Source organism: Ranitomeya variabilis, chromosome 7, assembly GCF_051348905.1.
Source record: "Ranitomeya variabilis isolate aRanVar5 chromosome 7, aRanVar5.hap1, whole genome shotgun sequence".
NCBI lineage: Eukaryota > Metazoa > Chordata > Amphibia > Anura > Dendrobatidae > Ranitomeya > Ranitomeya variabilis.
The window spans coordinates 201,587,565-201,612,439 of record NC_135238.1 but is presented as its reverse complement, the minus strand read 5'-3'; the positions used below and the strand labels follow the sequence as shown (position 1 = coordinate 201,612,439).

The window sequence follows — 24,875 nt, the reverse complement described above, 5'->3', positions numbered from 1 at the left end:
CAATATATTGAGCAGTACTGAGCTGTGTAGATGTGAATCAAGCACTGCCTCTGCCTCAGTTCTCTGTCTTTTCTCACTCTGCTCATCACTCCTCCTCTTTACGTAGAGATCGGTATATAGTAGCAATTTGTATTCTGGATGTTATGACCCTGATCTTCAGGCTTACACACAGCTCCATAGATCTTTAGCACAGTAATTTGGGTGGGTCTAGATGTTATACCGGGGTATAATACCAGTGGGTCTTGATGTTATACCAGGGTATTATACCAGTGGGTCTAGATGTTATACCAGGACAGTTATCCTCAGATTATATGCACCAGTCTGAATGCAGCCTTATTGCCATCCTGAGATCCTTTGATATTTTATGTTTGACGTTAAGATGCAGAGGTACAATAGTATAATATGACAATTAGCTATTAAACATCTTAGTCTGATTACATATGGGATAGTTCTCAGCTGTATAAATCCAGCAGGGACAAAAGATTAAGAAACTTAAGCTTATTTAAGGAATGCTTTGAGGGAAAACAGATTGTCTAATACTTAATACTATACCTTGGTACCTCTCACAGGCAGCTGATTGCAAAACATAGAGTGCTTAAGGCTCCAGAGTAAGGCTAGGTTCACATTGCGTTAGGGCAATCCGTTTAGCGCTAGCGCTAGAGGATTGCGCTAACGCAATGTTTTTGTAGGGGCCGCGTTTAGGGGTTGCGCTAACGTCCCCGCTCTCGCAGATCCCTGATCTGCAAGAGCGGGGAACGGACCTCGGGCGCGCCGCGGACGCTGCAAGCAGCGTCCGACGAGCGCTACAAAAGAACGGCACATCGCTAGCGCGAGCCGAAAAAGGCACGCGCTAGCGATGCGCTGCAGGCAAAATTTACATTGCTGTCAATGGGTGCGCTAACGGACCCGTTGCACGGCGTTAATTGCGACATTTTCGCCATGCAACGCTGTCCGTTAGCGATCACACACTAACGCAATGTGAACCTAGCCTAAAAGAAGTCTAACATATGTTGTAGCTTGAAATAAAATCCCTATATATGTGGAAGTGAGTGACCACATGTAACGTGTTTAAAGAAAAAGAAAAAAAAAAAAATATATATATATATATATATATATATATATATATATATATAAACATATATATGCACACTGTACAACAAATGAACTGTGCAACTATGGGTGAAAAATGGACTGTAATTTGGTAAGAATTTACATTTCTAGTGCAAATATAAAAGCACTAGGTTACATAAGAAAATGAAACTACCGTAGTATATATTTGCATGATATTTCAGCAGAGAATAAATGTGAACATGTATCGATAAAACGGTTATTGTACAAGGCTGTGAAAAAAATGCATAAAAAAACTCATTGTTCCAAAAACTCACAAAATATAGAAAAACATTTAGAAACGTAAACTCAAAATGTAAACTAATACAATGTGATTATATATTCTGAATATTTATGATTTTTTGTATTTTATTCACCCATAGCAGAATTCTTTGGTAATAAAGCCGTCTGCTGATCAGACACATCCTCGCTGAATGTGTCTGCTATCTGTGCATTGTACGTCCTGATATAAAAGCAGAGTGAGCAACAATGACATAAAGTGAAGTACAATTTACTCACCAATATTACATTCCGGGCCGGTTTAATGCCGACATTCTCAATATATGGTATTAACCATTGCATAGTATTTAGACTGTATTTTGCAGTTATCCAAACTATCTACATCTTTGGTTTAATTACCGTACCATTTAACTGTATGTATACATATTCAGAAATACTGATAAAAGTACTGCTGGCCAATTATTTGGTTAGTTATTACTGATAATTTGGAAAGAAACTATTTCAGAAAACTTTCTTATGTGTTACAGTGACAGTTTTGCATGGTGTGTATCCAGCTCCTGAGACCAGCATTAAATGCTGAAACAAAGGGACCAGTACTCTTTTGGCTCTAATCTGTTTATAGATCCACACATGATGGTGTGCGGATCCATAGATTAGTCTGTAAACACTGATCTGCTCGTGTCTCATGCGGAAAACCAAGCAAAGTTGATCAGAGCTGAAGGTCCCAACGCTTAGTTGAGCTCTTAGTGCTCATTTTTGCATTTTTCTGAAGTTTTCTGAAACTACAGGAACAGTTTGATGTGATACATAGTTTAGAAGAAATGAAAAATGACCTGAGAAACCCCACTCTATAGTTTCCAGATTTGGAAAATTGCCCTAATGACCTATTTATAAGCACCATTGCAGGAGCACTATAGAGTGTCATTATATTTAAAGAAGTTTTCTTTTTTTTTTTTTTTTTTTTTTTTCAAAAACGGGAAAATACAGGAATATATCCAGTGAACGTGCTTATGAACTGATCTGTTGTACTGCATTGTACAAGCTTGACACTATGTTAATAAATATCTATGACCTTGTATTATACAGTTTATTGTTTATTGCTATTACCGTATATTCAGCATTACTGGCTATAACTATGGATCTATGTAAGAAGACAGGTATCGGCAATTACTAGGTGCGCAGAATCTTGTACCAAATTCAGTTCACAGTTCAAAATTAGTGTGCGCAGGTCGAATATGTGTAAATATGCAAAAGATTTTTCTATGAATATATATCTAGAGGACCTAGCACTTCTTATAACTTGACCTTTTGTGTTTTTTTTTTATTCTTATAAGACTTTTCTCAAATATGAGTCATTAGCAAATGTGATGATTCCCCCCAGCATTTTACTTTTATTTTTACCAAAGTGAGGGCAAAATCTGGTGAGATGCCAACAATGTGGGAGTGAGGGGAAGACGGGGTACTGATTCTATGCAACACACACCAGAATTGAAAAGTAGAGACTCGTGCTGGCATCTGGAAAGGATTTAGGGTGAACAACTATATTTGCCTGATTCAATGTTTTGTAGAGTCAAAGTACCTAGAATACAATTGGAGAAATGATTTGCGTATTTCTCTCAAAAATTCCCCAAACGTGAAGTACAAATATGGTGAATTGATTCACCAATGCATCCTAGCGTGCTGCTGACCAGCAAAACGCAAATGTGGTGGAAATCTTGAACTTTACTTCATACAGAATATCGATATTGTTGTCACCGTGTATTATGCAAAACAAATAAAGAAGGAAGATGCATCTTCTTCCAAAGAGTTAAACTACAAGAAGAGGACACAGCTGCTTCTAAAGGTTTAATCTACAAGAACAGGACATAGCTGCTTGTAAGGGGTTAATCAGCAAGAAAAGCAAACAGATGCCTGTAGAAGGTTTATCTTAAGTCTCCCCTATACTTTAAATGATTGACTAACAGCCCTGGGTCTCTCATATACAGGTTCACTCAGCTGGCTGAGCACTCCAGTATTCCGTATGAGAAACTCCTCTCGCCGTCTCTTAAGTACAAAAAAACATCCTAAATTGGACATGCCAAATACTTCTATCCTCAAAAAATCTTTTCGGGATCAGTTGGGAGGCCCCCATACACATTAGGCTGTCAGCCAAAGGCATCAATATCATTGTTAGTCTAATGTGTATGGAGGTCTTGAGTCTCTCACTACATACACACAGAATGCACAGCAGATACACTGAGCAACTGTGATAGGTTTTACCTTTGCAGCTGATTCTTTTAGCATCTCTTCCTTTTACTCCATAATACAAAGGAAACAATATTACCTTGCTTTGCACATCAGTACATCCAGCATGAAGAAAGATAACAGCACAGATCTCCCCTGTGTTTAAATGCTGCACACAACCTTCACCCACACAGTGGTCTCTCCCATCTCAGAGGCAGGAAGTCCTACACAACTGTTAAGATACTGATACAGCAGAGAGCTGACTTCAGCCTCCCTCGTTTAAAGGGCTCAAGCTTTTATTTCTAAATTAAAGAGAAAATTCTTCCCCTTTCCTAATTATATATATCTGATAACGAGTTATAGTTTGGTCTCTTTTTACTTTATAACGTTTCCCATGAGATTAAAGGCCCTCTTTACAGTTATATATCACTTGCGCTACTCACTCGAGATATAATAAAACAATGCTCATGCCTTTGAATGTTGTAAAACTTCCTGGAACTTAAAAGTGACTAGTTCATACTAAAAAACTACGCTATTTTTTTCTCGAATCCAAAATAGACAATTTTATTTGGTTCATTGTGAGCTTAATGGGGTTGCCCCAAAAATAAACTTTACTAGTTTTGAGAAAAACTTGCAGAACATAGCAGTTTTTCAGTTGGATTAATTTAAAAGAAATCCACCTAAGGGATCCAGAGCCCTGATTTTTAATTCCTGGCCCTCATAATAGCTGGAATCACTCCACCATCCGTGTATAAGAGGAACCAAGAAAGCACTTGAGTAACTGAGCTCGTGTGACCACAAGCACTGGATACATTAGATGGACTTTCGAACGGCGAATCAAAGGACAGTAGGGGGCGCCATAACAAGTCTATATCCCCAATATCATAATTTTTGGTTACCTGGTTGGCTGAGGACACTCTTACTCCTGTAAGTTATTTTTTTTAAATAGTTGACTAGTTTAGGGAACCTATTATAATCTGAGTTAGTAGAGGGTGGTCCTCAACTCTTGGCCAATGTGTACGGTGGTTACAAAGAGCAACTCTCACTCTATCAACCCCTTTTGAATGACCTCAGTATGCTCAATAAAATTTGCCTGCCGGACTGGGACCATTCCAAGACCTGCATCGCTCGTCATCTCGTAGCATTGTTTGTCATGCGAACGCTGAGCCTGAAATGGGAAGGCTGTAAGCCCATCAGCGTCCACTGAAAAGCTGCAGTGCTAGCGTGACATAAACTGAAAACATTCACAAGGGGTTTAGTGTATCGAACAACCACTTGAAAATATTGAATATAGTATTTCCATATGGGTTATCAAATATTTTTAGGTAAGGTACATACAAGCTTCTATCAGTAATAAAATGATGATAGACTTAAAGAGAACTCAGTTTTTGCTTCCCTGAGTATTCTGTTTTTTTGTTTTATTGTCTTTTGATTTTTTTTTTATCTGCCATATAGTTACAGAGATATGAGGCTTTTTTGTTTTGGGCTAATTTTTATAATGTTTACTAAGGGGGCGTGGCTCACATGGTAATTATGCAGAGCAATCTAAACACACGCCCCTGAGGATCATGTGAGCCACGCCCCCTCAGTAAGGACCAGGAGGATCACTAAATAAAAAGCCTTATATGTCTGGGACCATATGGCAGATTTAGGTTAAAAAAAAGGTATTCTCGGGAACAATGGGAATAAAATAATAGCAAAAACTGTCCAATTATGACCTGGTGACAGGTCCTCTTCGAACCACTGTGTCAATTACTAATACTGTCTTAGCAATGCTTTTACTCGATGCTACTATAAGTCAGGGGAGAAAACTAATCTGATACAGAGAATAGGCAGATTATAAAGCCTACTCTTATAGTATGTGAATTATATTAATTGAATGCAATGTCTTCATATATGATGCACACAGTGCAAAATTGGATCCACACCCATATGATCGATAACCGACGTATGACAGAGAACCATGAACTCTAGGAATGTAATTAGATGAGAAAGCATGTGCACAGGTAATATAAGACAACGTGCTAAGTGACCTGCTGTTTACCTTCACAATTAAACTGAACAATAAAATATATATATATTCCTGATTCAGACAATATAATAAATTCATACTTGAACTGAATGCATTAAAAATGCGAAAGTCCTTCCTGAAGTTTTATAAGATCCCCACATTAATGGCGTCCGTACTGATATACACTGCCGTCGTAGGCGTAGGAGATAATAGTTTTGTTTTGTTTTTCTTTCCTTTGTTCTGGATAATGGCGTGATCAGCCTACTAGGTAATGGGTAATGGGCTTCACCCAAAAGTACAATGCACCTGTATGCTGTGACGTCCATACATAGTCACCCACATGGTCCCATGTGGTCTTTTTTTTTTTTTTCCAATTTTTTCCAAATTCCAATAAGAGCATCAAAGTCAAATGTTTCTTCTCTGATCTTTACAGACATCTATGGCAATGGACGAACTGGTTCACCTGGGTATTGGAGGCAAAGGAGGAGCACCTCTCTCTTTTCTGGTAGAGCCACCTAGAATAAAAGGAAGAGAGCATGGATGCAATTGGTTCTCTCAGTTATACGTAGTTTAGGTGCATTTCTTAAATGGCCAACATTTCACTATACCCATAAGAGTAGAATGAAGAAAGCGAAATGGTTGCAAACTGTCCTGTAGTTCCAGGAGAGTGCGTAAAAATTGGGAACTTTCTTACACTGGACATAAAAAAAATGATTTTTTTTCAAGTTTAGATTACTTTTACAGATTATTTTGACTGTAGTTATCATCATTTTACAATTCACAATGAATGCAGCTCATGTCGTCATATCAGAATTATGGCCCGTAGGCATGTATCACTTATGGAAGTAATGATGTATATAGTTTTCCAATGTGACCGTAAAAAATATTGTCTGTCCATGATTTTTTGATAATCTGTCAAGAAAAATAAAAAGTCAAGTTGGAAACCCAGGATAGCGGCAGTCATGCCTGGCCAGTCCACTTCATGTACTACTTATTGCAGTGTCACATAGAGATGAGGAGACCCCCATTCTGCACTGTCTGGTATCCTGGGGCCATAGGATCCTTCCCTGTCCCTAATGTTAGGGGAGACCTAGCTATTCCTGCTCCCCGGATTACTTCTGATGGTGAACATGCCGGGGCAATGTACCTTGCTGACCTCCCGAAATAGCACTATATCTGTCCCTCTCCCCCACCTAGAGAAGTAGGGGAGTAATAGTGTATGTATTGTGATGCAGTGACCCCTGTAACAGGTAGGGGGCGCTGCATGGTCTCCCCGGTATGTGCACGGAGTTGTATTGAGGCCGTGAGAATAGACCTGCAGTGATGTCAGGATCACGTGACTAGCCATGTGATCCATTACTGTGGGTGTGGTTACAGGTACATAACGTGACCAGGGTGTGGGTCACATGGTCCCTGGATTCCTGTGTGGTTCCAGTGAGTGGACCTGAGTGGTGAGGTTACAGGGGGTTCCTGAGCGCTGTGTGTGGGCTGTGTATGCCCCTGTGCTGGAAGACCTGGTAGGAGGCTTCCTGGAGAGCACATGCTGGCATGAGAGGTCCTGGGAGGTGTACCAGGACCCCTGAGCAACACACAGTGGAACTTGGGGAAGCTACAGTCCTTCGGTGGCTCTGGACTGACTGATGTGTGCCGGCCAGGCAAGTTGGTGAACCCCGTAAGGCAGTTTCCCCAGGAGAGAGGACTGACAAGGAGTCAGCAGACGGAGCAGGAGCTCCCATAAGGTACCTCCACAAGCTGTTGGTGCTTGTAACCTGGACTGTGTGGTAACCCACGGCAACTGGTCAGTGAGGACCAGCATGTTTAGTGTCCGTGAGTCCAACCCGTAGTTAAAGTGTTTGAAGATGCAAGTTAATGTCACCAGTTGGTGCCTATTGTGTTTCGTGAGACATACATGATGAACTGAGCATAACCCGGTTTATGAGGCTTAATAAACCGTATGGATTGCTTTGTTTTAAAAACCCGTGCCCGTGTGCTTGAATATCGCAGCCAAGCGAGTGTCCCCCAATACACTCAGTAAGAAAAGTCTTACATTGTCTTACATTTGGTGCTCGAAGCGGGCAGCGATCCCGAAGGACTGTAGCTTCCCCAAGTTCCACTGTGTGTTGCTCAGGGGTCCTGGTACACCTCCCAGGACCTCTCACGCCAGCATGTGCTCTCCAGGAAGCCTCCTACCAGGTCTTCCAGCACAGGGGCATACACAGCCCACACACAGTGCTCAGGAACCCCCTGTAACCTCACCACTCAGGTCCACTCACTGGAACCACACAGGAATCCAGGGACCATGTGACCCACACCCTGGTCACGTTATGTACCTGTAACCACACCCACAGTAATGGATCACATGGCTGGTCACGTGATCCTGACATCACTGCAATACAACTCCGTGCACATACCGGGGAGACCATGCAGCGCCCCCTACCTGTTACAGGGGTCACTGCATCACAGTATATACACAAACCAGACTAACAAGGGAGGATGTAAAGGGTTAAATGAAAATACCAAACATACAAATATGCACTCACAGACAACAGAGGGGAACACCGGGGAGATAAGGAAGGTTAATCAAATAGCAGAGGATGAGGATATGCACACAGCCAAAACACAAAGTAACAATCCCAGATCAACACTCCAAACACCTCTACCAACAACCAACACCTCCACTCCACACCAGGCAGTACAAGACTAACACTGGCAATCTAGATTGCCGTGGGCAAGTATATATAGGAGAGGGGAGTGGCCAATACTGAACAACTGAGACCATCAATGCAGGAAAGCTTCAGAGACTCTAAGCTGAACAGTTTAACCCCTGCACTGCTAACAGAAACCTGCACAGTTTAATATGAAGGAGAAGTGCTTCCAATCAGTGCAGGAGTATGTGAAATCAGACGCTGCGGTCTTCTGGCTCCTCTGTGTTGCGGTAAACCCGTAACAGGAACAGTTTGATACTTACTTCGACTTTCACCTCTCACAAGTCTACTGGGGTAGGTTTTACTTGATGGTACATAGGGCTCTGGTGGTGGCAGATCAGAAAATGGATGAAATGTAAACCTTCTCTCCCATTCATCTTTAGAAAAAAAATGAAATAAAAAAAAGTTATTGTAGTGGTTACTATAAGTTTTGCAAACCAACATCATGGTGACAAATCCAACGTTTTGCTAAATACGATTACTTCAGTGGGACCAGACAATCAACTAATGTGTTTGGTGATGTCATAACTCTCAGGCTATGGCAGATGTCACCCCTATGTCAAGGGTAGAAAGGGATTGAAAATCTTCAATTTCCGCAGGCCTGATCCTTTCTTAAAGTGTTTGGGTGGTTGGAAAGAAAAGCTGTCACCACACGAGTATTTGTGCCTTAATGCAATTGTCGTGGAAGGTGATTTACAAATCTTTCCATTGGAATATATAAATAATAAAATACAAAACATTTTTTTTACTTTCAACTCCCTTACTATATAACAAATTTTCAATATATCATACGTTCCATATTCTACATGTATACAATACAAGACTTTATCTTAAAGTATCCAGTCTTCGAAATATCTAAAAAAAATTTTTGTTCAGATTTCCAAAGCAACCACATATTGTAAATTAAGGTCCCACACAATCAATTCTTACAAATTAGTCAAGATCTCACTATTCTTGTATCAACCAACAACTTCACATCTGGTGAGAAGACCGGGCAGACACCCAAATGAAGGCAAGTGAATTATTGCTTCCCCACTTTGGAGAGGCACAAATCACACAATTATGGCAGATGCCCAGACACAAGTGTGTGCGGCTATCATTACGTAATGGGTTAATAAAGAAACATATCAGCCATCCCCAACCTTTATGGAGCCCATACACATTAGATAAAACGTAATCGAAATGGCCAATTTTAGCCATAACGAATGATCGTCGTCTGGTTCATCAAACATTCTTTTCGATCAACCACTGAACCGTGGTGAGTGCTCAAAACACTGGTGTGCTTTTTCAATGAGCAACCATTCGTGGTCCCATTTTCATCCAATGTGTATGGGGGTCTTTACTGTTCTCAAAAAATGACTAACATGTATAATAACGAGGCATGTGTATTTATAATGGGCGCCACCAAATGCTTTCTAAGGTACAAGGTGAATAGAACATCTGATTACCGATTTCCATTTGTGCCGAGATGCTAAAAGAGTATAGTATTCATGAAACACTTGATTCTTACCTTCACCAGAGTCTTGGAAACCATTTCTCATTGATGAAGGTGGTGGAGGAGGTGGCAGTGGTCCCAATCCTGGCCTTTCTGGAGGTGGAGGAGGTCTGGTGGCTCCACCTCTGGGGGATTCCATTCCAGGTCTTGAAGGAGACTGAAGACCCAGTGACCCTCGATGACCAAATCCATTTCTGTTGGCAGGAGGAGGTGGAGGAGGAAGTTGTTGTCCTGGTGGGAATCAAATGTATGGAGTTAGCGGCATTATGCTTGTACATTTGGCAGCGAATTTGTATTACCGCCAGATGACTGGCTGTGGTAATGGTTAGTGTCCTCACACTTATGTATTCAGTATATTACCCCAAGGTACTCAATGAGATGCAGGACTTGGCATCGCTTGTCATCAATACAAAATGATTGCAACTTCGTTTTTTTAATTAAATTCCAAGTCATGATAATATTAATATTATACCAGAATTACTTTTATTTTTTGCATTCCTGGGTAGAATTGTTTTCTTATGATGACTGACCATTCTCCATCCGAAAAAGGCAATATATCTATAAATCAAAACCTTAGCAACGCACAACCAAAGTACTGCCCATTTACTCCTTTTTTTGTAGCCCACCTACTTAAAAAAGTCTTAGGCCCAGTTCAGAATTGCATATGTGCCGTGTTTTGTCTAATTTTGGGTGTTTTTCACCTTTTTTTCATTTGCGCCTTGTTCTTCCTTTAAGTTGTGCCCTTTTTAAAGTTTATTTTATGGGGTTTTTTTGCCTGTTTTTTTCATCAGTGTGTGTGTGCATTGTCTATTGCTAACTGCACAATAAGACATCTTAAAGGGGTTGTTCACTACTGGGACACCCCCTTTTCAAGCCCTATGTTTCATACCAGTAAAATAATAACACTTATACTCACCTCCTGTGCCGTTCCAGTTGTGTCGGCACTGTCTCTCAGGGATCTCGACACATTGTTGTGTCACACGATCACTGTGGCCAATTAGTATTGACTTCACTCTCTCCTCCTTTGTACAAATCAGACATCCAGAAGCTGCTTTTGCTGCTCTCTCGCTTCCTCTGGATGTCAAGTACGTCCATAGAAGAAGTGAGTGAAGCCAGCGCTGATTTGCCGCAGGGACATAACAGTGCCGAAACTGCTCTGGAGGTGAGTGTAAGTGTTATTATTTTACTGGGTGGAAACATAAGGATTGGAAAGGGGTTCTCAGAATAGTAGACAACCTCTTTAGAATCCATTAGTGAACTCCTTACTGGAGAATATATATATATACAAAACTAAACTAAAAAATATATATATATATATATATATATATATATATATATATTTTTTTTTTTTTTTATTTTTTTTAGTTACTTTGCGATGCTTTATAATCACACAATTCATCAAACTTTGTGGTCATAGAAAGATTTACAGATAAAAGAGTTACGAGCAACCTATCAAAACTATCTCACTAACTAATTCTCAGTTAAATCATTCATCAGGCAGCAATATTCAAAGAGCCTGTAAGTAGCCAACGATTCAATATTATGAGGAAACCCATTTTCAATAACTATTTTTAGCCCAAATACATTCATCTAAATACATAAAAAAACCTCCAAAGGTATTCATATCATATAATTTAGGTCCTGACTATCCTAAGCATGCAATCAGTAACATGATATAGTAAATATAGATTTATAACTTAGTATCTGGTCAATTTAAAGAGGATCTGTCACTATTCTGGACTTGTCTCTTTCAGTAAATACTTGAATGCACAGTGCAATAACAATTCTGGAGCATCTTTTCTAACATTTCTGTGTTCTGCCATTCCTCTGTTATTCCTACTAGAACTATATAAAATGACAACTGGGTGTTACCAGTTGTGGGTGTGTCCTGCATCCTCTGACACTGTCCAATCAGTGTAGCCAGTCTTAGACTTAGACACACCCCTTTGATAAAGAAAAGGGAACACCCAATTTATGCATATATTTCTAGTAGAATAACAGAGGATCGGCACAATGCAGAGTTATAATAAAAGATGGGCCAGAATTGCTGTTTTATGGCAAATCCATATATTTACTAAAACAGGCCGATCCTTCTTACCTGTGCTTTATTCGGTATACATGTAAAACACGTACATTTTTAACATTTACCTGCTCTTCCAGATGGCTCTCTCGCTGGAGGTGGCGGCCTGTCCATTGACGGTGGAGGCCTTTCCATTGACGGTGGAGGAGGTGGTGGTCCTGACCGTACCGTAGGTGGGACAGGTGGCGGTGCAGCACATAGGGTTGACAAGGATGTATTTCTTTGAGGAAGTCTTGGCATATCATCAAAGTTAGAAGGGGTAGGTGGTAAAGGAGGAGGTCCAGGCCGCCCTGGAGGAAGAGGTGGTCCTTGAGAAGTTGTATTCGGTCTAGGTGTGTTGGGGACAGGTGGTTTATTGTTCTGAGGAGGTGGAGGTGGTGGAAAATCTCTGGAAAGAGGAGGCCGGTTTCCTGTAGGAGGAGGAGGTGGCCTGTCATCCATTTGCCTAGTGGGTGTTTGTGGAAGTGATGGTCTATTCATGGATGGAAGAGGTGGAGGAATTGTTGGAGATTGTCTGTTGTTTCCTCCAAATCCATGTGCTTTATGAGATGATGCTGATGGAACCATGGGTGGTGGGTTCACTTGCCTATTTGGAGCTGGTACTGGTGGTGGACCTCTGTTGTGAAGACTTGAACTTATTGGTCTAGGTGTATTTGGTACGGCAGGTGGACCATGATCTGACCTGGAATTAAAATCATTTCTAGGAGGTGGAGGCATTCGGTTTCTTTGAGGTTCAAAAGCAGGAGCCCTTATTCCCATTGTAGGTGGAGGACCTCTTGGAGAGGGGTTTGGTGGAGTAAAAGGTCTAGGAGATGTCATACGTCCACCAGGTGGAAAGATTGGTGCTCTGCTTCCTGACGGCTCTAAAAGAAAAGAATGAGATCCAGTTAAAAAAAATAATGAATGAAAAAATAAATAAGCCAACAGTAAATTACAACATAAAACAACAAACAACATTAAATCATATTCAATATGTGATGGTTATCTGCATAAAGAATAAATAATCCTAATTTATTGTTATAAAGATATTTAAAGGGAATCTATTAGCAAGATTCCAAGCTGTAAACTATTTATATGAGCATGTAGCTCTTTCAAAGACAAGTCCAGCACTGACTTTACATGGTCAGTCCGTTCCTCCATTACTGAGAAATCAGCATTTGAATTGGTATACAAATGAGGCTGAAGTGCTACGGTAGATCTGAAGCCTCTGTCACTCCGGCTCTATTCCCCGCCTACCACCTACTTGATTGATGGTTCCTTTACATATAAGCTGTAAATTAAGAAGGAGATAGCAACGCTTGACGAGGAATAGAACTGGAGCGACTATGGTTACAGATCTACCATAGCACTTCAGCCTCATTTGCATACATCTAATAATAAGAACTCACATATTATAACGTATCAAAACCATGATATGTCTTACCACTTTCTCGGCTTCCTGAAGACCGTAGTTTTGGCATCCCTCCTTGGAACAAGCCACCTAATCCTGGAGATCCTCCAAACCCCCCACCTCCCGTTCCTCCGCCACTGCCTCCACCACCTCCCGTTCCTCCACCACCACCGCCTCCAGAAGACGCTTTGGGCTCTATTAAAAAGAAGAATTAAGTAATTACATGCCTTTACATCTAAAACCAATAGTAAATGGTCATACAGCAACATTTCTCTATTTTAAACCAGTGGCTGCCATATACTGTACAAGACTCCATAGACAAAAAGGTACAATTATTATCCCCCTTCTCCATGCTTCTCCATCAGTTTTTTTCTGGATCTGCACCAGAAAACTACTTAACAGACTATAACCATCTCTATACATTGGTATTGTTGGATAGTACATGTTAATACAAGTTATTTAGCAATTTACTGATTATTAAAATTTCCAGTCGATCTTGAGATATTTCTGCTTACAGCTCGTTGCCTTGAAGACCGACCACTGCTGCTAGATAGCAGAACATGAGCAGAACTTCTACTGAGCTTCTAAGCACTGCTTTGAAGCTAACCAGGGTTACTGGAGAACACTTTTACCTCCTGATCCCAGATGATTTCATCGCAGTGTTTACAAGCTAGACAAAGGCAGTGGTCGGTCTCCTAGACAACGAGCTGTAAATAAAAGAAAAATGTTAATATCTTAAGAACGGCTGCAAATTTTAATAAGCAGTACATTGAAAAAGTTCTTGTTTTAACTAGCGCTATCTAATAACAACCATCTATGAAGATGGGAATAACCCTTTTAACTCACATTAGACAGCTGTTGGATAATCATTTGCCCAATACCTATCTCTGATACACAGGAGTGTTCGAATAGGCCGAACGCTCCTGATTGCTGGCAGCAGCTTATCTCCCAAAGGAGTCGGAAATCCGATGTGTAGGATCATCACAGAGACTAGTGTTAAAGGGGTTGTCCAGGACGATTTTTTTTCTATGGGCCTAAAAGTTTACAAACAAGTAGTTGCTAACAGAGGCAGCTACCTTCATGTTATACTCAGTATTAGCTCAGACTGGTCACCGACCGCTCCTGCTGGCGATTTAGCTGCTCCACATCACCAAAGCTGCTCTCTCTCTTCTGGGCTGCTCTGTTGCCGGTATGTGACTTCTGACGTCATGCTGAATGACAGCCGGCTCCCCGCAGTTAGGTAGCAGGGAGCCGGCTGTCAATCATCTTGGCGTCTGCAGTTCTGCCTGTCAACGGAAGAAAAGCAGCTGCTCAGCGGAAGTGCTGAATTGCTGACAGTAGCCGTCTCTAACTGCTCTGTGCAGGCAGAGATCTAAAAACCATTATCTATGACCAATGCGATATCTGCTCCATAGGTGAAATATTACTATGGAGAAAAATATTTTCCATTCCTGGTGGGCAATATAGCAGAATATAACATGTAGACGTCCTTATGTGTGCAGATAGCCTTCTCTGAAGCAACACAGTAAACTAATTGTCCTGCTATTATTCTCTCCCCGTTAGCAGAATAAACACATAGCATTTAATTTCAAAAGCTGTAAAATTGGATTATTTTCGGACCAGTATTGAGTGTAGCCTAGCCTATTTTACCAGTAGATGTCAGCACGTGCAAAAAAGGTCAATATTGTACATAGGCAGATATTGTACAATCAAATATAATTACCGCACTCAAAAAAATAATTAAATATATAATATATTAATAAAAATAATAAATAATTAAATATATAAAAGTTTTCTGAATTCTATGGCTCTGATCACACCTGCATTAAGCAATTCCATTTTTCTGTCCATCGTTTTTACAGTAAAATAATGAATATTATAATGGAAACCTAAAAGACCCAATTCTAGTTAATAGGTTCCTTTGTATGCTGTGTGCTTCCATCATGTAATAGATCTGTCCACCCCATGAATTCCTCTTCTGTGTTTCTAGTGCGGGAAAGAGAAGAGGAATCGCCTAATTCTGGAGTGAACAAAGACCAAGTGCTGTAGATACTAAACTGAACCAAACTTTATTTGTAGAGAAAACTTACTGTCCAGGGTCGGTCCACTTCGGTCATTGGTAACGGCCTTCTTAAGCTTTCTACCTTTATGGATATCAGACAATAGAGCATTTCTTCCAGACTGCTCCGATCTGTTGAGAGCAGGCTTTTCTGTATTTGCCTGCAGAAGACAGACCGTAAAAATAAGGAAAAGTGGATATAATAAAACACATCATCCAAGTAAACATATTGGCCTATGTTCACACGTTGCGTTTTTGCTGCAGTTTTTTTTTTCTGCAGGCAAAACCTGTTCTCCTGGCAGTAAAGATGCTGCTTCCAAAAAGCAGGTTTGGGTGCGTGTGAGCATAGCTTTACACATTTATAAAAAAACATCTAATTTATGCCAATTCATTAGTGTAATCATTAGGACATTAAATATCTATCAAATGTGGCGCCATAATGATAAATCTGGCTCAAATTACTGCAACGACAGTTTTTAGGCATGGTAACACATTTTCAAATGTTAGATAAGAGCTAGAGACCAATGTGTCAAATGTCGCAAGTCAATGCAAATATTTTTTTTTTGCAAATTATGAATTTTTATGCAGAATAATAATTGGCTTACTTCCCAATGTTAGAAAAGAGCGGAACACCGAGGTGTCAAATATCGCACATTAAAGTGAAAATGCGACTTTTTATGCAAGTGAAAAATTGTTGCAACATAAATGAATACATCTATTTCTGTAGCTGGCATGAATAAAGAATTTATTTTTCAAATTCTGGAGATCCCTTTATTTGTCTCAATATATGATTTTTCACATGCCATTGGTGATCCCCTATTTATTCGCAGTGGTGCGCTCTTCCCCCCCCCCCCCCCACCACGCACACACACACTTTTTCCTGCTTTTGTGTTATTTGCATAAAAAGTCACAATTCCACATTAATGTGCAATATTTGACACCTCCGTCTTCCGTCATATATTCTTTAAGACATTTGACCAGTCTAGAATATGTAATTTTATATATAGTCTTTACTAACAATTGTTACCATTTTGCTACTAAAGAGTACTTGTAAGTCCTTCATCTAGCTGAGTACTTTGCAAAAATCTTACAAATCCATCAGAACTCCTTCTTCTGATGGCTCCCTGCTCTTCTCTCACTGTCAGAGATAGAAGCAGGGATGGGGCAGGGGTTGTACGCAGATGTCTACTGCATGCAGAGGGGAGAAAGCATGTAAAGTCTCAGGGAGGGCAGAGAAAAAAGGCTGTAGAGAAGGAGGAAAGCAGATGAAAAGGAAATAAGTTGTAGATTGTAAGCTCTCACAAGCAGGGTCATCTTATTTTGCTATAATTATTGTATTGTTAACATTGTTACCTATGACTTTTGTGTTTGAAACTGTTAAACTGTAAAGCGCTGCGGAATATGTTGGTGCTATATAAATAAAGATTATTATTACTTATTATTACAGGGTAGAAGCTGTGCTGAGGAATGAGCTAATGAAGCCAGCAGCACTTGGATATGTGCAGATTTTACATTTAGCCTGTATCACTAAGTGAAACACTCCCACAAGAGAAAAAAACACTATGCATTTTATTCATAGACCCATACACTTGATTGGGTGTGTTTGATCCCCACATTAGATAAAAAATGGACATGTTCCCTTTTTTTTTCTTAAGAGAATCTGTCTGAATGAGGCTTTAAAGATAGCAGCAGGGAGGGGGTTGTACACAAATATTAAGAGTTGACAGGGTGGAGAAAGCATGTAAAATCTCACAAAGGGCAAAAAAAAATAGGCTACAGACTAGGATAAAAGCACATGAGAGGAAATAAGTGCAGCATTGCAGCTGTACTGATATATGATGTAATGAAGACAGCAGCACTCTGGATACACACAGATTTCACATCCAGCCTATATTACTGGGAGAGACACTCCCACAAAATATAAAACTGAAAATTGGATCACGCTGCAAACTGTATATCTGGGGATGAGGGATGGGACAATTCTGAAAATAAATTAAGACATACAGTTTGCAGACTCAAACATAGTGGAATTGTATTAATTTAAAGTAATCACTATATATGTAAAAATCTTTTTGGCACATGGTCTTTAAGGACTCTCTGCATGTGTCTTAATAGCACGTGGCTACATTCAAATGGACATTTATGCCTTTATATTGCAGTTACTAAAGCCCCCAGCAGGGGTCTTCAAATGAAATAGTAACCAATATGGGAAAATATCATTATTGTTTTTTAAGGGAATTGTCAGGTCCTCCATGCCCTCCAACCCAGCAGCATTCACTTATGTATGAGTAAATTCACTGCCTAACCAGCCCCGTATAATATTTTACAGTAAAAATTAGGCTTAAAAAAGCATTCATGTTGTCCCTGTTTCCTATGGTAATTAGGGCTTTGACTACTCGATGGAGTATTAGTTTTCCCAGACTAGTCAGCCCTCTTTCCAAGTCATCACGTCCCTATGGGTATGATAACATAATTTGCAGGAGCTGGCGTCATCGCCAGTTTCTGTAAATCTCACGTGCGCCTCACATTTTGGCAGCGTCACTGTGCCTTTGTTGCCGGGCGAACGCTTCCAGGCTTCAGAGGTGCAGTGCGCATGACTGGAAGTTCGGAAGCGTCACTGCCTCTCTGTAGCTGGGTGACCACTTCCAGGCTTCAGAGGTGCAGTGCGCATGACTGGAAGTTCGGAAGCGTCACTGCCCCTCTGTAGCTGGGTGACCACTTCTAGGCTTCAGAGGTACAGTGCGCATTACCAGGAGTTCGGAAGTGTCACTGCCCCTCTGTAGCTGGGTGACCACTTCTAGGCTTCAGAGGCGCAGTGCACATGACCGGAAGTTCGGAAGCATCACTGCCCCTCTGTAGAGCTGGGTGACCACTTCTAGGCTTCAGAGATGCAGTGCGCATGACTGGAAGTTCGGAAGCGTCACTGCCCCTCTGTAGAGCTGGGTGACCACTTCTAGGCTTCAGAGGTGCAGTGCGCATGACCGGGAGTTCGGAAGCATCACTGCCCCTCAGTAGAGCTGGGTGACCACTTCTAGGCTTCAGAGGCGCAGTGCTCATGAGTGGAAGTTCGGAAGACGGATTTTGAACTTCCGGTGATACACATTTCACCTCTGATGCCGGTAGAGCATAAACCGTACTACAGAGGAGCAGTGACGCTTCTGAACTTCCGGTCATGCGCACTGCGCCTCTAAAGCCGGGAAGCGTACACCTGGCAACGAAAGGCACAGTGACTCTGCCGAAATCGAAATGTGAGGCGCGCATGAGATTTGCAGAAGCTGGCGATGACGCCAGATCCTGCAAATTATAATATCATGCCCACAGGGACATGATAACTGTTGTGAATTAGACTTTTTGGCTCCCTCTTGTGGTTACTAGTGATATGACTCTGGGATTGTCTTTCCTCAGTTTGGCACCCACCTGGGTCGTTAGTCCAGGGGTGTTGCTATATAAACTTCCTGGATCCTTAGTCCAGTGCCTGGCATCGTTATAATCAGATCCTTTCTGTTTGCTGCTGTCTGCTGGTCTTGGTTCGTGCAAAATTAAGCTAAGTCCTGCTTCTTTGTTTTTTGGTTATTTGCTTGCTCTCATTTTTGTCCAGCTTGTACTAAATGTGATTCCTGACCTTGCTGGAAGCTCTAGGGGGCTGGTGTTCTCCCCCCGGGCCGTTAGACGGTTCGGGGGTTCTTGAATATCCAGCGTGGATATTTTGATAGGGTTTTTGCTGACCATATAAGTCATCCTATTATATTCTGCTATTAGCTAGTGGGCCTCTCTTTGCTAAATACCTAGCTCATTCTTATGTTTGTCTTTTCCTCTTACCTCACCGTTATTATTTGTTGGGGGCTTGTATCCAACTTTTTGGGGTCTTTTCTCTGGAGGCAAGAAAGGTCTTTCTTTTCCCTTCTAGGGTTAGTTAGTTCTCCGGCTGGCGCGAGACGTCTAGAACCAACGTAGGCACGTTCCCCGGCTGCTGCTATTTGTGGTGCTAGGATTAGATATATGGTCAGCTCAGTTACCACTGCCCTATGAGCTGGTTTTTTGTGTTTGCAGACTTAGTAATTATTTCTGAGACCCTCTGCCATTGAGGTCATAACAGTATGCCAGGCCCAACATTGAATGTTTAATGCATTGCAGAAGTGGGATAATAAGAAAGGAAATTCTGTGTTTTTTTTGTTTTTTTTTCCTCTCTTCCTCCCCTTTACCTCTGAGTGGCTTGTGCTTGCTGCAGACATGAATGTCCAGACCTTGATTACAAGTGTAGACCAGCTTGCTGCTCGTGTGCAGGGCATACAAGATTTTGTTACCAGTAGTCCAATGTCTGAACCTAAAATACCTATTCCTAAACTGTTTTCTGGAGACCGATTTAAGTTTAGGAATTTCAGGAATAATTGTAAATTGTTTCTATCTCTGAGACCCCGTTCATCTAGAGATTCAGCTCAGCAAGTTAAAATTGTTATCTCTTTTTTACGGGGCGACCCTCAGGATTGGGCTTTCTAGCTAGCGCCAGGAGATCCGGCATTGGCAAATATTGATGCGTTTTTTCTGGCGCTCGGATTGCTTTACGAGGAACCCAATCTTGAAGTTCAGGCAGAAAAAGCCTTGCTGGCTATTTCTCAGGGCCAGGATGAAGCTGAAGTGTATTGCCAAAAATTTCGGAAATGGTCCGTGCTTACTCAGTGGAATGAGTGTGCTCTGGCCGCAAATTTCAGAAATGGCCTTTCTGAAGCCATTAAGAATGTGATGGTGGGTTTCCCCATTCCTACAAGTCTGAATGATTCCATGGCGCTGGCTATTCAAATTGACCGGCGTGTGCGGGAGCGCAAAACCGCTAAACCTCTGGTGGTATTGTCTGAACAAACACCTGATTTAATGCAATGTGATAGAATTCAGACTAGAAATGAGCGGAAAAATCATAGACGTCAGAATGGGTTGTGTTTTTACTGTGGTGATTCTACACATGTTATATCAGCATGCTCTAAACGCCTAACAAGGGTTGTTAGTCCTGTCGCCATTGGTAATTTGCAACCTAAATTTATTTTGTCTGTGACTCTAATTTGCTCATTGTCTTCTTACCCTGTTATGGCGTTTGTGGATTCAGGCGCTGCCCTGAGTCTTATGGATCTGTCATTTGCCAAGCGCTGTAGTTTTGTTCTTGAACCGTTGGTAAATCCTATTCCTCTTAGAGGTATTGATGCTACGCCATTGGCGGAAAATAAACCGCAGTTTTGGACGCAGGTAACCATGTGCATGACTCCTGAACATCGGGAGGTGATTCGTTTTCTTGTTCTGCATAACATGCATGATTTGGTCGTTTTGGGTCTGCCATGGTTACGGACCCACAATCCAGTCTTGGATTGGAAGGCAATGTCTGTGTCAAGTTGGGGCTGTCAGGGAATTCATGCTGATTCTCCGCCGGTGTCTATTGCTTCCTCTACTCCTTCGGAAGTTCCTGAGTATTTGTCTGATTATCAGGAAGTATTCAGCGAGTCCAGGTCCAGTGCTCTGCCTCCTCATAGGGACTGTGACTGCGCCATAGATTTGATTCCAGGTAGTAAATTTCCTAAGGGAAGACTATTTAATCTGTCTGTACCTGAGCATGCCGCAATGCGTTCGTATATCAAGGAGTCTCTGGAGAAGGGGCATATCCGTCCATCCTCTTCCCCTCTTGGTGCGGGATTCTTTTTTGTGGCCAAGAAGGACGGATCTTTGAGACCTTGTATTGACTATCGGCTTCTGAATAAAATCACTGTTAAATTTCAGTATCCTTTGCCTCTGTTGTCGGACTTGTTTGCCCGGATTAAAGGTGCCAAGTGGTTCACCAAGATAGATCTTCGTGGTGCGTACAACCTTGTGCGCATTAAGCAAGGAGATGAATGGAAGACTGCATTTAATACGCCCGAAGGTCATTTTGAGTACTTGGTGATGCCTTTTGGGCTCTCTAATGCTCCCTCAGTGTTTCAGTCCTTTATGCATGATATTTTCCGGAAGTATCTGGATAAATTTATGATTGTTTATCTGGATGATATTCTGGTTTTCTCTGAAGATTGGGACTCACATGTGGAGCAGGTCAGGATGGTGTTTCAGGTTTTGCGTGAGAATGCTTTGTTTGTTAAGGGCTCAAAGTGTCTCTTTGGAGTACAGAAGGTTCCCTTTTTGGGGTTTATTTTTTCCCCTTCTGCTGTGGAGATGGACCCAGTCAAGGTCCGAGCTATTCATGATTGGACTCAACCCACGTCAGTTAAGAGTCTTCAGAAGTTCTTGGGTTTTGCTAACTTCTACCGTAGTTTTATCGCTAATTTTTCTAGCGTTGTTAAACCTTTGACGGATATGACCAAGAAAGGTTCTGATGTTGCTAACTGGGCTCCTGCAGCCGTGGAGGCGTTCCAAGAGTTGAAGCGCCGGTTTACTTCGGCACCTGTTTTGTGCCAGCCTGATGTCTCACTTCCCTTTCAGGTCGAAGTGGATGCTTCTGAGATTGGGGCAGGGGCCGTTTTGTCGCAGAGAGGCCCTGGTTGCTCGGTAATGAGACCATGTGCTTTCTTCTCTAGGAAGTTTTCGCCTGCTGAGCGGAATTATGATGTTGGCAATCGGGAGTTGCTGGCCATGAAGTGGGCATTTGAGGAGTGGCGTCATTGGCTCGAGGGTGCTAAGCATCGTGTGGTGGTCTTGACTGATCACAAAAATTTGATGTATCTCGAGTCTGCTAAACGCCTGAATCCTAGACAGGCCCGCTGGTCATTGTTTTTCTCCCGTTTTGACTTTGTGGTCTCGTATTTACCAGGTTCAAAGAATGTGAAGGCTGATGCTCTTTCAAGGAGCTTTGTGCCTGACTCTCCTGGAGTCGCAGAACCAGTTGGTATTCTTAAAGAGGGAGTTATCTTGTCAGCCATTTCTCCTGATTTGCGACGTGTGTTGCAGAGATTTCAGGCTGGTAGACCTGACTCTTGTCCACCTGACAGACTGTTTGTTCCTGATAAGTGGACCAGCAGAGTCATTTCCGAGGTTCATTCCTCGGTGTTGGCAGGGCATCCGGGAATTTTTGGCACCAGAGATCTGGTGGCTAGGTCCTTTTGGTGGCCTTCCTTGTCACGGGATGTGCGGTCATTTGTGCAGTGCTGTGGGACTTGTGCTCGAGCTAAGCCTTGCTGTTCTCGTGCCAGCGGGTTGCTCTTGCCCTTGCCTGTCCCGAAGAGGCCTTGGACACACATTTCCATGGATTTCATTTCAGATCTCCCGGTGTCTCAGGGCATGTCTGTCATCTGGGTGGTATGTGATCGCTTTTCTAAAATGGTCCATTTGGTGCCTTTGCCTAAGCTGCCTTCCTCTTCCGATCTGGTTCCTGTGTTCTTTCAGAATGTGGTTCGTTTGCACGGCATTCCTGAGAATATTGTGTCTGACAGAGGATCCCAGTTTGTTTCCAGGTTCTGGCGATCCTTTTGTGCTAGGATGGGCATTGATTTGTCGTTTTCGTCTGCCTTTCATCCTCAGACTAATGGACAAACGGAGCGAACTAATCAGACTCTGGAGGCTTATTTGAGGTGTTTTGTTTCGGCAGATCAGGATGATTGGGTGACCTTCTTGCCGTTGGCTGAGTTTGCCCTTAATAATCGGGCTAGTTCCGCTACTTTGGTTTCGCCATTTTTCTGCAACTCTGGTTTCCACCCTCGTTTTTCCTCGGGACATGTGGAGCCTTCTGACTGTCCTGGGGTAGATTCTGTGGTGGATAGGTTGCAGCAGATCTGGAATCATGTGGTGGACAACTTAAAGTTGTCACAGGAGAAGGCTCAGCGTTTTGCCAACCGCCGCCACGGTGTGGGTCCCCGACTTCGTGTTGGGGATTTGGTATGGCTGTCTTCTCGATTTGTTCCTATGAAGGTCTCCTCTCCTAAATTTAAGCCTCGCTTCATCGGTCCTTACAAGATATTGGAAATCCTTAATCCTGTGTCCTTTCGCTTGGATCTTCCGGTGTCGTTTGCCATTCACAACGTGTTCCATAGGTCTTTGTTGCGGCGGTACGTTGTACCTGTGGTTCCTTCTGTTGAGCCTCCTGCTCCGGTGTTGGTTGAGGGCGAGTTGGAGTACGTGGTGGAGAAGATCTTGGATTCTCGTCTCTCCAGACGGAGGCTTCAGTATCTGGTCAAGTGGAAGGGCTATGGTCAGGAGGATAATTCCTGGGTGGTTGCCTCTGATGTGCATGCGGCCGATTTAGTTCGTGCCTTTCACGCTGCTCATCCTGATCGCCCTGGTGGTCTTGGTGAGGGTTCGGTGACCCCTCCTTAAGGGGGGGGGGTACTGTTGTGAATTAGACTTTTTGGCTCCCTCTTGTGGTTACTAGTGATATGACTCTGGGATTGTCTTTCCTCAGTTTGGCACCCACCTGGGTCGTTAGTCCAGGGGTGTTGCTATATAAACTTCATGGATCCTTAGTCCAGTGCCTGGCATCGTTGTAATCAGATCCTTTCTGTTTGCTGCTGTCTGCTGGTCTTGGTTCGTGCAAAATTAAGCTAAGTCCTGCTTCTTTGTTTTTTGGTTATTTGCTTGCTCTCATTTTTGTCCAGCTTGTACTAAATGTGATTCCTGACCTTGCTGGAAGCTCTAGGGGGCTGGTGTTCTCCCCCCGGGCCGTTAGACGGTTCGGGGGTTCTTGAATATCCAGCGTGGATATTTTGATAGGGTTTTTGCTGACCATATAAGTCATCTTACTATATTCTGCTATTAGCTAGTGGGCCTCTCTTTGCTAAATACCTAGCTCATTCTTATGTTTGTCTTTTCCTCTTACCTCACCGTTATTATTTGTTGGGGGCTTGTATCCAACTTTTTGGGGTCTTTTCTCTGGAGGCAAGAAAGGTCTTTCTTTTCCCTTCTAGGGTTAGTTAGTTCTCCGGCTGGCGCGAGACGTCTAGAACCAACGTAGGCACGTTCCCCGGCTGCTGCTATTTGTGGTGCTAGGATTAGATATATGGTCAGCTCAGTTACCACTGCCCTATGAGCTGGTTTTTTGTGTTTGCAGACTTAGTAATTATTTCTGAGACCCTCTGCCATTGGGGTCATAACAGATAACATGGTAAGAGGGCCGACTAGCCTGGGGCAACTAACGCCTACATCGAGTAGTCAAAGCACTAATTAGCATAGAAAATGGGGACAATATAAATGATTTTTTCAACCTAGCTTTTACCGAAAAACATTATACAGGGCTGGTTATGCAGGGAATTTACTCATACATAAGTGAATGCTGCTGGGTTGGAGGGCATGGAGGACCTAACAGATTCCCTTTAAATTGTGTAAATACAAAAGGTAGTAAGTTCCAAGCTGGTAGAGGATCCAGTACACATGAATAGATAAAATCAATGTTTATTCCACAATTGTTATAAACAACTTCATAAAGTAAATTCCACAAAAAGATTAGGCAAAAGGTGAGAGTTACTATGCGTTTTGACCCTTTAAACTCACTGGTTCTTTAGTCATAACTTGACTCTTTGACTAAGAACCAGGGAGTTCACAGGGTTCGAAACGCGTAGTAATTCCCATGTCTTTCAGACCTTTTGCCTAATCATTTTGTTGATTA

At 42.1% G+C, this 24,875-nt stretch overlaps 1 protein-coding gene across 3 annotated transcripts in view; it reads right to left on the bottom strand.

The window, feature by feature from the left end:
• Positions 1 to 2,653: 2,653 nt before the first annotated feature.
• The window catches only part of WIPF1 (WAS/WASL interacting protein family member 1), a 69,895-nt gene continuing 47,673 nt past the window's right edge, over positions 2,654 to 24,875 (bottom strand). For all 3 annotated transcript variants that reach the window (XM_077272655.1, XM_077272657.1, XM_077272656.1), the window contains exons 3-8: positions 15,342 to 15,471; positions 13,285 to 13,446; positions 11,930 to 12,724; positions 9,797 to 10,012; positions 8,550 to 8,663; positions 2,654 to 6,096 (exon numbers count right to left, since the gene is read on the bottom strand). In XM_077272655.1, the coding sequence (XP_077128770.1) occupies positions 6,041 to 6,096; positions 8,550 to 8,663; positions 9,797 to 10,012; positions 11,930 to 12,724; positions 13,285 to 13,446; positions 15,342 to 15,471 (1,473 nt within the window). In that variant the 3' untranslated portion in view covers positions 2,654 to 6,040. The remainder of the gene's footprint in view (positions 6,097 to 8,549; positions 8,664 to 9,796; positions 10,013 to 11,929; positions 12,725 to 13,284; positions 13,447 to 15,341; positions 15,472 to 24,875) is intronic.